General features: G+C 38.0%; 2 protein-coding genes across 16 annotated transcripts in view; one reads left to right on the top strand and one right to left on the bottom strand.

The window, feature by feature from the left end:
- The window catches only part of LOC101473745 (uncharacterized), a 29,506-nt gene that overhangs the window by 2,934 nt on the left and 11,810 nt on the right, over positions 1–14,762 (top strand). For 12 of the 15 annotated variants that reach the window (XM_076877524.1, XM_076877523.1, XM_076877521.1 and 9 more), the window contains exons 5-18: positions 52–207; positions 407–550; positions 680–823; positions 1,151–1,294; positions 1,401–1,520; positions 1,644–1,763; positions 1,847–1,891; positions 1,975–2,022; positions 2,126–2,152; positions 3,249–3,356; positions 3,449–6,121; positions 9,399–9,458; positions 9,583–9,735; positions 9,915–14,639. In XM_076877524.1, coding sequence (XP_076733639.1) covers positions 52–207; positions 407–550; positions 680–823; positions 1,151–1,294; positions 1,401–1,520; positions 1,644–1,763; positions 1,847–1,891; positions 1,975–2,022; positions 2,126–2,152; positions 3,249–3,356; positions 3,449–6,121; positions 9,399–9,458; positions 9,583–9,735; positions 9,915–14,639 — 8,667 coding nt within the window. The remainder of the gene's footprint in view (positions 1–51; positions 208–406; positions 551–679; positions 824–1,150; positions 1,295–1,400; positions 1,521–1,643; positions 1,764–1,846; positions 1,892–1,974; positions 2,023–2,125; positions 2,153–3,248; positions 3,357–3,448; positions 6,122–9,398; positions 9,459–9,582; positions 9,736–9,914; positions 14,640–14,762) is intronic. The other 3 variants (XM_076877516.1, XM_076877525.1, XM_076877526.1) reach the window with 3 other exon arrangements.
- LOC101474053 (E3 SUMO-protein ligase ZBED1) lies at positions 6,741–8,866 on the bottom strand. Its single transcript, XM_004540325.3, has 2 exons — positions 7,769–8,866; positions 6,741–7,604 (listed from the first exon to the last, which is right to left on the bottom strand). Exons 1-2 carry the CDS (start codon positions 8,830–8,832, stop codon positions 6,938–6,940), a joined length of 1,731 nt encoding a protein of 576 aa, XP_004540382.2. The 5' UTR covers positions 8,833–8,866; the 3' UTR covers positions 6,741–6,937.

The following is a 14,762-nucleotide window of genomic DNA, read 5'->3' as shown; positions in this document are numbered from 1 at the left end:
ACAAAAACAAAGACTGCTTAATAAGTACAGAATAATCTTCTGAAACCACAGGGAACTTCTACCTCAGCTACATTGACCCTGTGGTCATTGGTAGACAAGCTTTCCATTCAACGAATGACTTCATAGGTGGAGCACTGGGTTCCTTCAGGGACACACTGTGTGCTGTTGTGGATACATCACTGGAAACCATAGAAGATATTAAAAAAGGTATGTAATTTATACTTGAATCCTTTTTCTACTCAAGACTGTTTTTCTCTTGTTTCACATACAGTTAATGAATGAATAAATCTGTCTTTTTTTTAAATACTTGAACTAAACTTTAACTCCCTTGCTGGTTTGTAACATTATTAATTAATGCAGAATGTACTTACAAATGCACTTACTTTTCTATTTCTTTTCCATTCAGGAAAAACTGATCTTGGCTATATTGACCCTGTAATGATAGGCAGAGGTGTCTTTAATGCTACTAATGAGTTCATGTGTGGAGTGGCGAGCTACATCCAGGATGTGCTCTGTTCCATACTGGACACTACACTGAATGTAGTGAAAGGTATTTGCGCTCTCTCGTTTAACCCATAACCTCTTAAAAACAACATAAAAGAATATCTATCTAACACAATTTAGAGAGTTTGCTTTGCGTACTTTCTGTCCGTATTCATTTCCTGTTTGTGTTTCTCAGGAACCGTCGACATTAGCTTCATGGACCCTGTGGTAATAGGAAGAAATATATTCCACGTCACAAATGACACAGTGAGTGGAATATTTGGCTACATCCAGGACGTGCTCTGTGCCATCGTAGACATGATACTGGATGTATTCAAAGGTATTCAGTGCCTCCATATTGTCTCATTTGTGATGTTTGTGGCTTAATATTTACAGTACATCTTATATTCTGTATATACTGCTTATGCATTTTACAGACTTTATTAGGAATGTATTTTTAGATCAACAGTAACTCTTTTTAGCTTGTTATGGATGTTGTCCACTAAACAAAAACTTATATAACTTATCTAACTTTGACAATGCATGCTTTTATAAGGAAAATGTTGGCCTTAAACACATTTTTCTAATGTCTGTGTAACTGTCAAGTACATGTATGTTTAATGAAGTACTTTACTGCACCTTTGACCTGAGTGTGTGTTGTCCTCAGGAACCACTGACATTAGCTTCATTGACCCCGTGGTTATTGGCAGAAATGCCTTCAGTGTTACTAATGACTTTGTGAGTGGACTATTTGGCTACATCCAGGGCGTGCTCTGCGCAGTCTTGGATGTCATACTGGACACGCTAAAAGGTACACAGTCTGCCAAGACATCACCTGATACAATGCACACACTGCAGGTTTCCCAGACTTCACGAAGGATTGTTTTATTTTCTCTATTATTTTCTCTGTTGGTTAGATATCCAGCATACCTTGGGATTTAGCCCCGTGTCAGTTTTTAAGTCAGCAGTAGAAATCACCAAAGAGCAGACAAACCTGCTTGCGAGCTACATCTCCTCAACACTGATTGGTGAACAAGGTCTGTTTTAGCCTACGTCATTATCAGAAAATTGGTTACATGTTATCCTTACGGCAGCTAAGCTGATTTTCTAAATAAAGACAAAGCAGCTTTTATTCACTGTCTGGTGTTTTTCATTTTCAGGAATCATGCCTGAAGTGTCCATTGACCCAATGAAAGTTGTTGAAGATGCTGTGTCAGAGCTCACAGACAAGAAGGATTTGCTCTTAGCTTACATGTCAAGCATGATTGTTGGTGATCAGGGTATGGCTATTAGTATTAGATGTTCAGTACTATTAATTAGGAAATATTAAAAATCCATCTGCTAAATATTTTCTATGTTTCAGGGGAACCTGTCACCACCCCAGGTGTAAATGTAGTAACAGAAAAAGGTTTCTGCTTTAATCCACTCAGAAATATTCTGATAAACATTTATGATTGGCAGGTTTTCACAAAATGTCTTTGTTTCTTTTAGATGAAGCTGTACCTTCCCCATCTGATATCAATTTAGTAAGAAGGAAAGGTAATGACAGTATTTCTTCTGTTTTCCATTGCAGTAATACAGAAAAGGAAATATTACATTAAAAAAAAAGAAGCTAAGTGTCTTTTTCCATGTGTTAATACAGGGAAATTTCTGCCTCCATTTGAAAAAGGTAAGAAAATATCTTCGTTAAAGACATTTAAAATGTGCTTTTAAACTTGCGCAATGTGTGTTGCAAGCAACTAGACTGCATAGATTTTTTGATTTTTGTTTGTTTCTTGCATGTTTGTACAGACTTGTGTTTTTCAAGGGACATTATTCAATCTGTTTTCAAGTCTGCCTCATGGTATGCCTTACTGTTCAGTGTAACCCTGAAGATCTATGAAACTGCGTGCCACTGTGTTTGAAAAATACTCGATTTGTACTCATTACATTATAGCATGGACAAACATGCATCATATCTGTTCTTCATTCTGTTATTCTAATTGTCATTAAGCTGCTACATTGTTATGGATTGGTTTACTTCATTCCTCCCTTTCTTTGTCACACTGACCATTTGTTGTAATATTTTACAGAACTTCGCAGTGATATGTCTTGACTCAGTCATCATGTTTTTCTGTGTAACATTGTGCATGACCATGTGTGTCCTTCAGACTTGCATTCCTTTGTTGCTCTTTCTCGCATTTTTTGTGCCACTGACTGGTTGCCTCCTGTTTTTGACCATTTACACTGTTGTCATATGTATATCCTTGGATCGTCCGGACTGGATTACATGTGTTTTTGTATACTTTTTACCTGTGCATGTAACTATTAAACACACCACATGTTGCAAAGATAGCATTCACAATACTTTTACACTGTATTTACCATTGTAGCCAGTTTTGATACATCATGTTCCTTTGGTCCTGTGGTTTTATATAAACGATTTGATCCAGCCAGCTCCTTCATTAAGATCATCACGGCACTGTAGCCTAATTTGATCAAGTACTCTGCTGTAATGAGTGGCTAAACATATAGCTCAGCTGCAGTTTGTACCAGCTACTTCAGGAAGTTACAAGGCATTTAAAAAACACTTTAAAAGAAGCTAAATAGAAAAGAAACGAGATATAAAATAATTCCTGCTTCAATTTATGAAGCAATTTTAAAAATCCACTAACTGCAATCTGTGGTGTATTCATGCTGTAATGTTGCTATGATTTTGCACCATTAAAATCACCCTATAAAGAAATGAAGATCACATAAGAGGGATGATAAGGTTCGTAATACAGTTACAGAGATCATGCGTGCTGCCAAAGATGAAGCTGCTCCTGCTGCAGAGATAAAAGAAGACTCCGAGATGGCACCCACTGAAGCAGATGTGACAGAGGAAGATGATGGTATTCACATGATTTTTGTTTCTTTCTTTTTTTTTAAGTCACATTAATTAAGTTTAAAACAGACACTAAATTTATTGCTATCACATCACTAGCAAGACACACTGAAGAACCAGAACTGAGACCATCACTGAAGGAGGAGGAAAAGCTTGATGATGACACCAAGGAGGAGGAAGAGGAAATTGGAGAGGGTGATGATGACGAAGTTCAAATAAAGGATAATGCAGAACAACTAATAAAAGAAAAAGAGAATAAAGAGGTGATAGAAGGAGGAGGTGATGGTAGAGGTGAAGACCAAGAAAAGAGAGACACAAAGACAGATGAATTTGCGATAATTGTAAATGATGAAGTGATACAGCACAAAGGGGTGGTAGAAGATGAAGAGGTGCAGGAGACAAAAACCAAAGACATTTTGGTAGAAGATGATGAGGAGAGCAAAACTGAAGAAACTATTGTGGATAAACATGAGAAAACAAAAACTGAAGACATTTTTGACCAGGCCAGAACTGACGATGCTTCAGTAGAACATGAGGAGGTAGAAGAAGAGGCCAAAACTGAAGATGATTTGGCAAAACATGAGGAGGAAGAAGAGGAAGCCAAAACTGAACATTATTTGGCAAAACATGAGGAGGAAGAAGAAGCCAAAACTGAAGATTATTTGGTAGACCATGAGGAGGAAGAAGAGGAAGCCAAAACTGAGGATTATTTGGTAGAACATGAGGAGGAAGAAGAGGAAGAAGCCAAAACTGGAGATTATTTGGTAGAACATGAGGAGGAAGAAGAGGAAGAAGCCAAAACTGGAGATTATTTAATAGAGCAGGAGGAGGAAGAAGAGGCCAAAACTGAGGATGATTTGGTAGAACATGAGGAAGAGGAAGAAGAACCCAAAACTGAAGATTATTTGGTAGAACATGAGGAGGAAGAAGAGGAAGCCAAAACTGGAGATTATTTAATAGAGCATGAGGAGGAAGAGGAAGCCAAAACTGAAGATGATTTGGTAGAACATGAGGAGGAAGAAGAAGAAGCCAAAACTGGAGATTATTTAATAGAGCATGAGGAGGAGGAAGAAGAAGCCAAAACTGAAGATGATTTGGTAGAACATGAGGAAGAGGAAGAAGCCAAAACTGAAGATGATTTGGTAGAACATGAGGAAGAGGAAGAAGCCAAAACTGAAGATTATTTGGTAGAATATGAGGAAGAGGAAGAAGCCAAAACTGGAGATTATTTAATAGAGCATGAGGAGGAGGAAGAAGAAGCCAAAACTGAAGATGATTTGGTAGAACATGAGGAAGAGGAAGAAGCCAAAACTGAAGATTATTTAATAGAGCATGAGGAGGAGGAAGAAGAAGCCAAAACTGAAGATGATTTGGCAGAACATGAGGAAGAGGAAGAAGCCAAAACTGGAGATTATTTAATAGAGCATGAGGAGGAGGAAGAAGAAGCCAAAACTGAAGATGATTTGGCAGAACATGAGGAAGAGGAAGAAGAACCCAAAACTGAAGATTATTTGGTAGAACATGAGGAGGAAGAAGAGGAAGCCAAAACTGGAGATTATTTAATAGAGCATGAGGAGGAAGAGGAAGCCAAAACTGAAGATGATTTGGTAGAACATGAGGAGGAAGAAGAAGAAGCCAAAACTGGAGATTATTTAATAGAGCATGAGGAGGAGGAAGAAGAAGCCAAAACTGAAGATGATTTGGTAGAACATGAGGAGGAAGAAGAAGAAGCCAAAACTGGAGATTATTTAATAGAGCATGAGGAGGAGGAAGAAGAAGCCAAAACTGAAGATGATTTGGTAGAACATGAGGAAGAGGAAGAAGCCAAAACTGAAGATGATTTGGTAGAACATGAGGAAGAGGAAGAAGCCAAAACTGAAGATTATTTGGTAGAATATGAGGAAGAGGAAGAAGCCAAAACTGGAGATTATTTAATAGAGCATGAGGAGGAGGAAGAAGAAGCCAAAACTGAAGATGATTTGGTAGAACATGAGGAAGAGGAAGAAGCCAAAACTGAGGATGATTTGGTAGAACATGAGGAAGAGGAAGAAGCCAAAACTGAAGATTATTTGGTAGAATATGAGGAAGAAGAAGAAGAAGCCAAAACTGAGGATGATTTGGTAGAACATGAGGAAGAGGATGAAGCCAAAACTGAAGATTATTTGGTAGAATATGAGGAAGAGGAAGAAGAAGCCAAAACTGAGGATTTGGTAGAACATGAGGAAGAGGAATCCAAGACTCGTGATATTTTGGCAGGATATGAAGAGGAAGATAGTGAGCTTCCCAGTATTTTGGTAGAAGCTGAGACGGAGGCAGAGGAAATTAAAACTGAATACATTTTTGAAGCTCAAGAAGAGACTAAAATCAGAGACGAGGAGGAGGAGGAAGAGGAGGAGAAAAATGAAGACGTAGTAGAATATGAGGATAGTGGGGAGAAGGGGCCAGAAGAACCTATTGTAGTAGAACAGGAAGAGACCAACACTGAAGAGCCATCAATGACACACCTTAAAATACTGTTATCTGAGAAAATCAGTAATGACAGCGCTGTACCTGAATCTGCTGATGGTGAGGAGGAAGAGAAAGAAACTTTTTTTCCTGTTTACGAGGAGGATAAATACTCCAACATCCTTGATGATCATGATGAAAATAACAACAACAGCGAAAGCAGAAAGACTGAACCTAAACGAAAGAGGAAGGCCGATGTTACCCTTGAGAGATTTGGAGGACTCAAATTGTCTCACAAAGCAGAAGGCCACAACAAATATGAAAAAGGTACTAAACTCTTCCCCTCACATATTTGTCATCATGTTTTTCATTATGAGGCTATGAAAATACATGATGCATGTATTAAGTAATGTTGTGTTTTATGTGGAATGGCAGTGTTAATTTACATGCTCTTTGAATAGTTGGTAATGACAGGACTAAAGTTATTCAGACCTAACATGTAATGTGCTGAATGATTCATTTAACTTTTTTTTAATTTTTAATGTTTAATATTTTATGTCACAGTTTTTCTTCTTTGGGCTAAAAATGTGTGAATGTTTTTTCTAACTTTTTGAAACATCAAGTATTGGAAGAGTATTTTATGCCACGTATTTTTCTTTTTATAATTGTCTTAGAAAATCACTATTAGTAGTATTACTAATGAAGATATGGTAATAATAGATATTTAAAAATACACCATAAACATACCCAATGTTACATACCATATATATAAGAAAAAAAAAAAAAAAGTATTTGGCACAAATTTGTAATTTGTCTGCAATTATTTGAAAAATACCCTGCCTGCAATTACATTTGTTCAACTTTATATTTAAGCTTGTAACAGATATTTAAGCCAATATAAGTAACATAATGAAGTAAATGCAGAATAAACACAAAGAATGTATGCTTAAATTCAAAGAGATTTTTAATAGTCATTGTCAATCTAACACAGATTCTCTCCTAACAATAGAAATATAAATAACAAAATGTAACACTTTAATGCTGAATTTCAAAAGGGTGCACAAAAGTCAATATTTAAAACACAAAAAGACAGCTGAAAACCCAGAGTGGTGAACATTATTCTCTCCAAAGCAGCAATTTGGCTTAGTCCTTTACACTCAGCCAGTTATTGAGGCAGACTATTTTGTTGACATCATCTGAAGACAAAGAAGCACTCCTCTTTTGAATGATGTGACCTGAGAGTGAGAATAATCTCTCACAAGGCACTGTGGTTGCAGGGGTTGACAGGTATTTGCATGCAATAGGTGCCAGCCTGGCATGTGCTCCTTCTCTCTTTAACCACCACTGTAGTGGACACTCCTCTATGTCTATTTTGGGCTCTGCTTTGTACCGATCCAGACAGCGATCTATAGAGTCTTCCTCTTCCTCTGAATCTGAAGAACCCAGCAAGCAGATGGCGATCTTTCTCTTTTTTGGTGATGGTTCCTCTGTTGTCTGAGCAGATGGTTGGTGTGCATGCGTCTCTGCCATCACAAGGTCATGTAATGAAGCCCACACCTCTCTTCTTTCATCTTTGGAAACACACTTAAGGTCTTTAAACCTGGGATCAAGGGCAGTAGCGATCTTCAGCCATGTCAGATTGATGCTGTCCCTCCGCTGAGCTAGGTCTGTGGTAAAAACCTTCTTAAACCTCAAAACGTAGACTGGGTCATCATCTGAGAGCTCCATAACCCTGAACAAATAACACAAGGCTGGCAACACCACGGAGCAGGAGACATACTGCTTCCCCCCCAGCAGTTCGGTCACATATCTGCAATAGAAAGAACAAAAGTTGTAAACAAGCCTGTATTTTTATATTAATCACACAGAGACAAACTCACAGAGGTGGAGGGGGAGAACATACTTGAAGACGGAGCTAGAACACAGAACACAAAGGTAGACGCCCACACACACATGATAAACAAAATGATTTACCTGCAAGGTTCAAGTAGTTCCTCCAGCTTTTGCAGTATGTCAAACTCCTGGTCGGTCAACATAGTCACCATGCTGTTTTGCTGAGCCAGGATGGTGGTCAGCACAGATTTGTTTCTCTGGATCCGCTTGATCATCTCTAGGGTGGAATTCCATCTTGTTGGAACGTCCCGAACAAGTGGTTCTGTTTTTTGTCCATGTGCAACTTGCTGTTCCTTTAATTCCTGAGCGTTCGCTGGACTCTGCTTAAAATGTCCAACAACCTTGCGACATTTGGCCAGAACCCTTTCAAATTCACTGTCGTTAAGAGAAACTGTGATCGTTCTTTGCAGAATTTGGGCCGTGCAGGGCATGTGTTCAAATGGAAGTAGTCTGGCGGCTGCAACCATGTTACGAGCACTGTCGGTGCCAAACGTGGTTAACTTGTCCTTAATTTTCCATTCATTTGCAACACTCAGAAAATGGTCAGCACACGCCTCAGCACACTGTCGCTCTTCAGTTTTACTCACTGTTAGTGCAAACGATTGTAGTGTCCAGTCGTTATCAATAAAATGCGCCGTGACGCCAGAGTAGTTATCGTTGTTCACCGAAGTCCAGCGATCTCCTGTGAGAGCGACATTCCTTACTTGCACAAGCTTGCTGGACCGCTGATCCCTCTGGTCCTCATACAAAGTGTGCAGTCTCGACACGATGGTTCCTCTCGAGGGAAGATTATAACGCACGTCTCCTGATGCAACGCGAATGACTTCTCTCAGTCCATCATCTTCTACTATGCTAACTGGTCGGCAGTTTTTAGCTATCCAAACAACCAAAGAATTGGTTAGCTTTTCACTCACATGTTTTGTTATCCGTCCACGAGCACCATAATCCTGAGGCGTAGATTGACAAGATCCCGTAGAGGTGGATTCTGGGTGTTTTGCTCTCAGGTGATAGCACAGAGACGAATTGCTTCTGTGGTACCTGAATTCAGCTTTGCAAATTGTGCACGTTACTTTCGTTTTGTCCAACAAGCCGTTAGGCAACTTCTTAAAGTAAAACTTCCCCCCCAAAAGCCCGTCCTTATCCATTGTTGCGTGTTTGCTTATAATAGCGTGGTAACACTTCTTCTTCGTCTAATTATTTCCGGCAGGCAAAACGCCAGAATAGCACAATGCTGCCCCCTCCTTCAGAGCTGCCGATGAGTTAAAAGGTCTTGTATTACAGGGGGAAACTGCGTTATTATTATTTTTTTAACGCGTTAAACATTTCACATTAATCTCAAAAAATTAACTCGTTAATTTTGACAGCACTAATATGTACAGGTAATCTTCTGTATATGAGCATATGTCCTAGAGTGGGTTTCATTAAGATCCCATAGAAGTATTTTGTGTGCCCAATCAATTTTCAGGCAGACACACAGTGATAAAGTTGTACATTTCCAAAACATCAGGCTGATTACTTTTAACAGTATGACGACGATATTGTGGCGTGTTTGTAATCATAGTTTTTTTAACACTGTGATGCTTCTAGTGCTTTTGCAAGCATGATTATTTGTCATGTTAACTGTATTACAAGTCCAGAAATTAATTATTGTATGCTGAATATTTTTGAATATTTCTGTATGCTGTATTTCTGTATATCTAATATACTTTAGTTCTGAAAGAAGCAAAGGAAAGACATGCAATAGAAGAAGTTAAAGATGGCATTATTAAAGGTACATTTTTTGAAACTGTGCATGTCTTTGATTTTTCTCAGCTTATTTTTTTCTAATATTAAATTGTAAATATTTGTGCCAATTTGCCACGGATAATCTTGTGAGGATGCATTGCTGCTTACAGATCTCAAAGCTGCAGCCCCTGTGATGGAGAAGAAAAAAGACAAGGAAGCCAAAGAGTTTGAAACAGTAGCAATAAAACCAAAAGAAGTAAAACTAAAGGAGAAGCCCGAAGTTGACACAAAACCTCTTAAACTGAAAGAAAAGAAGCCCAAAGGTAATAACGTTATATTTTGAAATTACAAAATACTGTTCAGAAGTATAAATAGACTTACAAAATATGAAAAATAAATACAAAATATATACAACCAGTACAAATGTATACCAGTAACTTCTCCACACAAATGATATTCCCTACAGAATATATTAAACTGACACCTAAATTGTTGCTTTTAGAAGAAGAGCCAGTAAAGAAGCTGCTCAGAAAAGATGTAAAAGAACTGCCCAAAGAAAAGAAAAAAGATGTCAAACCTAAAGATGAGAGGGAAGTGAAAGAACCTCCCAAAGGAAAGGACGAGGCGAAAAAACCAATTCACGCAGAGGTCAAAGCAACAAAACCACCTAAGAAGGAAACAGATCTCAAGAAGATTTCCAAAGAAAGGAAGAGGGTAATGAAACCAGCGACAGAAGAGGAACAAGTCAAAAAACCTCCAAAAGAAGAAAAGGAAATCAAGAAAACACCTAAAAAAGAGAAAGAATTAATTAAAGCTACCAGAGAAGTTAAAGAGGAAAAGGAACCAATAAGACAAATAAAGGAACTCAAGAAATCACCCAAAGAAGATAAAAAGATCAGAATACTAGAAAAAATAGAGACAGAAGTAACCCAACATCCTAAAGATGAGAAGAAACCACCTACAGTAAAGACAGAACTTAAGAAACTTCCTGAACAAGACAAAGACTTGAAGAAATCTCCCAAAGAAGAGAAGGAGAGAAAACGTCTTAAAGAAGAGGAAAAATCTCCCAAACAAGAGAAAAAAGTTAAGAAACCTGTCAAAGAAGAGAAGAAAGAGGAGAAACCTCTTAAAGAAGAGAAACCTGAGAAGGAACATCTCAGAAAAGAGAAGGACAAGAAGAAACCTCTCAAAAAAGAGAAGGAAGAGAAGAAACCTCTTAAAGAAGAAAAGGAAGAGAAGAAACCTCTCAAAAGGGAGAAGGAAGAGAAGAAACCTCTTAAGGAAGAGAAACCTGAGAAGGAACATCTCAGAAAAGAGAAGGAAGAGAAGAAACCTCTTAAGGAAGAAAAAGAAGAGAAGAAACCTCTCAAAAAAGAGAAGAAAGAGGACAAACCTCTCAAAAAGGAGGAGAAACCTCTCAAAGAAGAAAAGGAAGAGAAGAAAACTCCCAAAAAAGAGAAGGAAGAGAAGAAACCTCTTAAGGAAGAGAAACATGAGAAGGAACATCTTAAAAAAGAGAAGGAAAAGAAGAAACCTCTTAAGGAAGAAAAGGAAGAGAAGAAACCTCTTAAGGAAGAGAAACATGAGAAGGCACATCTCAGAAAAGAGAAGGAAAAGAAGAAACCTCTTAAGGAAGAAAAGGAAGAGAAGAAACCTCTTAAGGAAGAGAAACCTGAGAAGGAACATCTCAGAAAAGAGAAGGAAGAGAAGAAACCTCTTAAAGAAGAAAAGGAAGATAAGAAACCTCTTAAGGAAGAGAAACATGAGAAGGAACATCTCAGAAAAGAGAAGGAAGAGAAGAAACCTCTTGAAGGAGAAAAGGAAGATAAGAAACATCTTAAGGAAGAGAAACATGAGAAGGAACATCTCAGAAAAGAGAAGGAAGAGAAGAAACCTCTTAAGGAAGAAAAGGAAGACAAGAAACCTCTCAAAAGGGAGAAGGAAGAGAAGAAACCTCTTAAAGAAGAGAAACCTGAGAAGGAACATCTCAGAAAAGAGAAAGAAGAGAAGAAACATCTTAAGGAAGAAAAGGACGAGACGAAACCTCTCAAAAAAGAGGAGAAACCTCTCAAAGAAGAAAAGGAAGAGAAGAAACCTCTTAAGGAAGAGAAACCTGAGAAGGAACATCTCAGAAAAGAGAAGGAAGAGGAGAAACCTCTTAAAGAAGAGAAACCTGAGAAGAAACCTATCAGAAAAGAGAAGGAAGAGAAGAAACATCGCAGAAAAGAGAAGGAAGAGAAGAAACCTCTTAAGGAAGAAAAGGAAGAGACAAAACCTCTCAAAAAAGAGAAGAAAGAGGACAAACATCTCAAAAAGGAAGAGAAGAAACCTCTCAAAAAAGAGAAGGAAGAGGAGAAACTTCTTAAGGAAGAAAAGGAAGAGAAGAAACCTCCCAAAAAAGAGAAGGAAGAGGAGAAACTTCTTAAGGAAGAAAAGGAAGAGAAGAAACCTCCCAAAAAAGAGAAGGAAGAGAAGAAACCTCTTAAGGAAGAGAAACCTGAGAAGGAACATCTCAGAAAAGAGAAGGAAGAGAAGAAACCTCTTAAGGAAGAAAAGGAAGAGACAAAACCTCTCAAAAAAGAGAAGAAAGAGGACAAACCTCTCAAAAAGGAAGAGAAGAAACCTCTCAAAAAAGAGAAGGAAGAGGAGAAACTTCTTAAGGAAGAAAAGGAAGAGAAGAAACCTCCCAAAAAAGAGAAGGAAGAGAAGAAACCTCTTAAGGAAGAGAAACCTGAGAAGGAACATCTCAGAAAAGAGAAGGAAGAGAAGAAACCTCTTAAGGAAGAAAAGGAAGAGACAAAACCTCTCAAAAAAGAGAAGAAAGAGGACAAACCTCTCAAAAAGGAAGAGAAGAAACCTCTCAAAAAAGAGAAGGAAGAGGAGAAACTTCTTAAGGAAGAAAAGGAAGAGAAGAAACCTCCCAAAAAAGAGAAGGAAGAGAAGAAACCTCTTAAGGAAGAGAAACCTGAGAAGGAACATCTCAGAAAAGAGAAGGAAGAGAAGAAACCTCTTAAGGAAGAGAAACCTGAGAAGGAACATCTCAGAAAAGAGAAGGAAGAGAAGAAACCTCTTAAGGAAGAGAAACCCGAGAAGGAACCTCTCAGAAAAGAGAAGGAAGAGAAGAAACCTCTTAAGGAAGAGAAACCCGAGAAGGAACCTCTCAGAAAAGAGAAGGAAGAGAAGAAACCTCTCAAGGAAGAGAAACCTGAGAAGGAACATCTCAAAAAGGAGAAGGAAGAGAAGAAACCTCTTAAGGAAGAGAAACCCGAGAAGGCACCTCTCAGAAAAGAGAAGGAAGAGAAGAAACCTCTTAAAGAACAGAAACCTGAGAAGGAACATCTTGAAAAAGAGAAGGAAGAGAAGAAACATCTTAAGGAAGAAAAGGAAGAGAAGAAACCTCTCAGAAAAGAGAAGGAAGAGAAGAAACCTCTTAAGGAAGAAAAGGAAGAGAAGAAACCTCTTAAAGAAGAGAAACTTGAGAAGGAACATCTTAAAAAAGAGAAGGAAGAGAAGAAGCCTCTTAAGGAAGAAAAGGAAGAGAAGAAACCTCTCATAAAAGAGAAGGAAGAGAAGAGACCTCTTAAAGAAGAAAAGGAAGAGAAGAAACCTCTTAAAGAAGAGAAACCTGAGAAGGAACATCTTAAAAAAGAGAAGAAGCCTCTTAAGGAAGAAAAGGAAGAGAAGAAACCTCTCAGAAAAGAGAAGGAAGAGAAGAAACCTCTTAAGGAAGAAAGGGAAGAGAAGAAACCTCTTAAAGAAGAGAAACCTGAGAAGGAACATCTTAGAAAAGAGAAGGAAGAGAAGAAACCTCTTAAGGAAGAAAAGGAAGAGAAGAAACCTCTCAGAAAAGAGAAGGAAGAGAAGGAACCTCTTAAAGAAGAAAAGGACGAGACGAAACCTCTCAAAAGGGAGAAGGAAGAGAAGAAACCTCTTAAGGAAGAGAAACCTGAGAAGAAACCTCTCAGAAAAGAGAAGGAAGAGAAGAAACCTCTTAAAGAAGAGAAACCTGAGAAGGAACATCTTAAAAAAGAGAAGGAAGAGAAGAAACCTCTTAAGGAAGAAAAGGAAGAGAAGAAACCTCTCAGAAAAGAGAAGGAAGAGAAGAAACATCTTAAAGAAGAAAAGGAAGAGAAGAAACCTCTCAAAGAAGAGAAACCTGAGAAGGAACATCTCAGAAAAGAGAAGGAAGAGAAGAAAAATCTTAAAGAAGAAAAGGAAGAGAAGAAACCTCTCAAAGAAGAGAAACCTGAGAAGGAACATCTCAGAAAAGAGAAGGAAGAGAAGAAACCTCTCAAAGAAGAAAAGGAAGAGAAGAAACCTCTCAGAAAAGAGACGGAAGAGAAGAAACCTCTCAGAAAAGAGAAGGAAGATAAGAAACCTCTTAAGGAAGACAAACCTGAGATAGAACATCTTAAAAAAGAGAAGGAAGAGAAGAAACCTCCTAAGGAAGAACAAAAGAAATCCCTTAAAGATGAGAAAGCAGAGAAAAAATTACACAAAGAAAAGGCAGTCTTAAAAACATCTAAGGAAGAGATGGTTGAGAAAGTAGAGAAGGAGGTGAAGACCACAGAACCAAAAGAAGTAACAAAACCTCCAAAGGAAAAGAAAGAAGTGAAAAAACCCTCAAAGGATGACAAAGAAGAAATAAAACCATCCATGGAGGAGAAAGAAATTAAACCTATAAGAGAACAAAAGGAAAAAGAAGTTAAGGAACAATCTAAAGATGAGGTTCCATCCAAGGAAGCAAGGGGAGAAATACTTCATCCAAGGAAAGAAAAGGAATCAAGAAAGCCTTTGAAAGAAACAAAAGATCAAGAAAAACCACCCAAAGATGCTGAGCAAGTAAAGAAGATTTCAGAAGAGCCAGAAAAGATCATCAAAGAGAAGAAACCAACAGCAGAAATTTCTAAAGAGGTGAAAGAGGACATAAAGAAAGAGAGACCTTCTAAAGAAAGGGCAGTACCAAAGGAGTCAGCAAAGGAAAAACAAGTAGTTAAAGAACCAACAAAACCTTCTAGAGAGGATGAAAAAGAACCAAAGAAGCCTATCAAAGAAGAAAGAGAACTGAAGAAGCTCCCCAAAGAACCTGTCGAAAAGAAACCTTCCAAAGAAAAGAAAGAGGAGATTCACAAAATAGAAAAAGTTAAAAAGCCTTCCAAAGAGGAGAAAGAAATCAAGACTCCCAAAGAAGACAAAGAACCTGTGAAAAAAAGAATCACAAAGACAGGTACATGTACAGTACAGAGGTTTTATTTTCATAATGTAAAGATCCACAACACTATTTCCTCTGATTGGCTGCCCCTCAGAAACAAAAGATTTGAACAGTGAGAAAGAGGATATTAAGGATATC

This window comes from Maylandia zebra, linkage group LG19 (assembly GCF_041146795.1).
Source record: "Maylandia zebra isolate NMK-2024a linkage group LG19, Mzebra_GT3a, whole genome shotgun sequence".
Classification (NCBI taxonomy): Eukaryota; Metazoa; Chordata; class Actinopteri; order Cichliformes; family Cichlidae; genus Maylandia; species Maylandia zebra.
Note: the sequence above shows the minus strand (reverse complement) of the source record. Positions and strands in the feature narration are given on the sequence as shown.

Excerpts from the sequence above, each read along its gene's own strand:
- LOC101474053 (XM_004540325.3), bottom strand. The coding sequence starts at position 8,832 with ATGGATAAGGACGGGCTTTTGGGGGGGAAGTTTTACTTTAAGAAGTTG. Across the intron at positions 7,605-7,768 it reads GAACTACTTGAACCTTGCAG|ATATGTGACCGAACTGCTGG; the intron begins GTAAATCATTTT and ends TTTCTATTGCAG.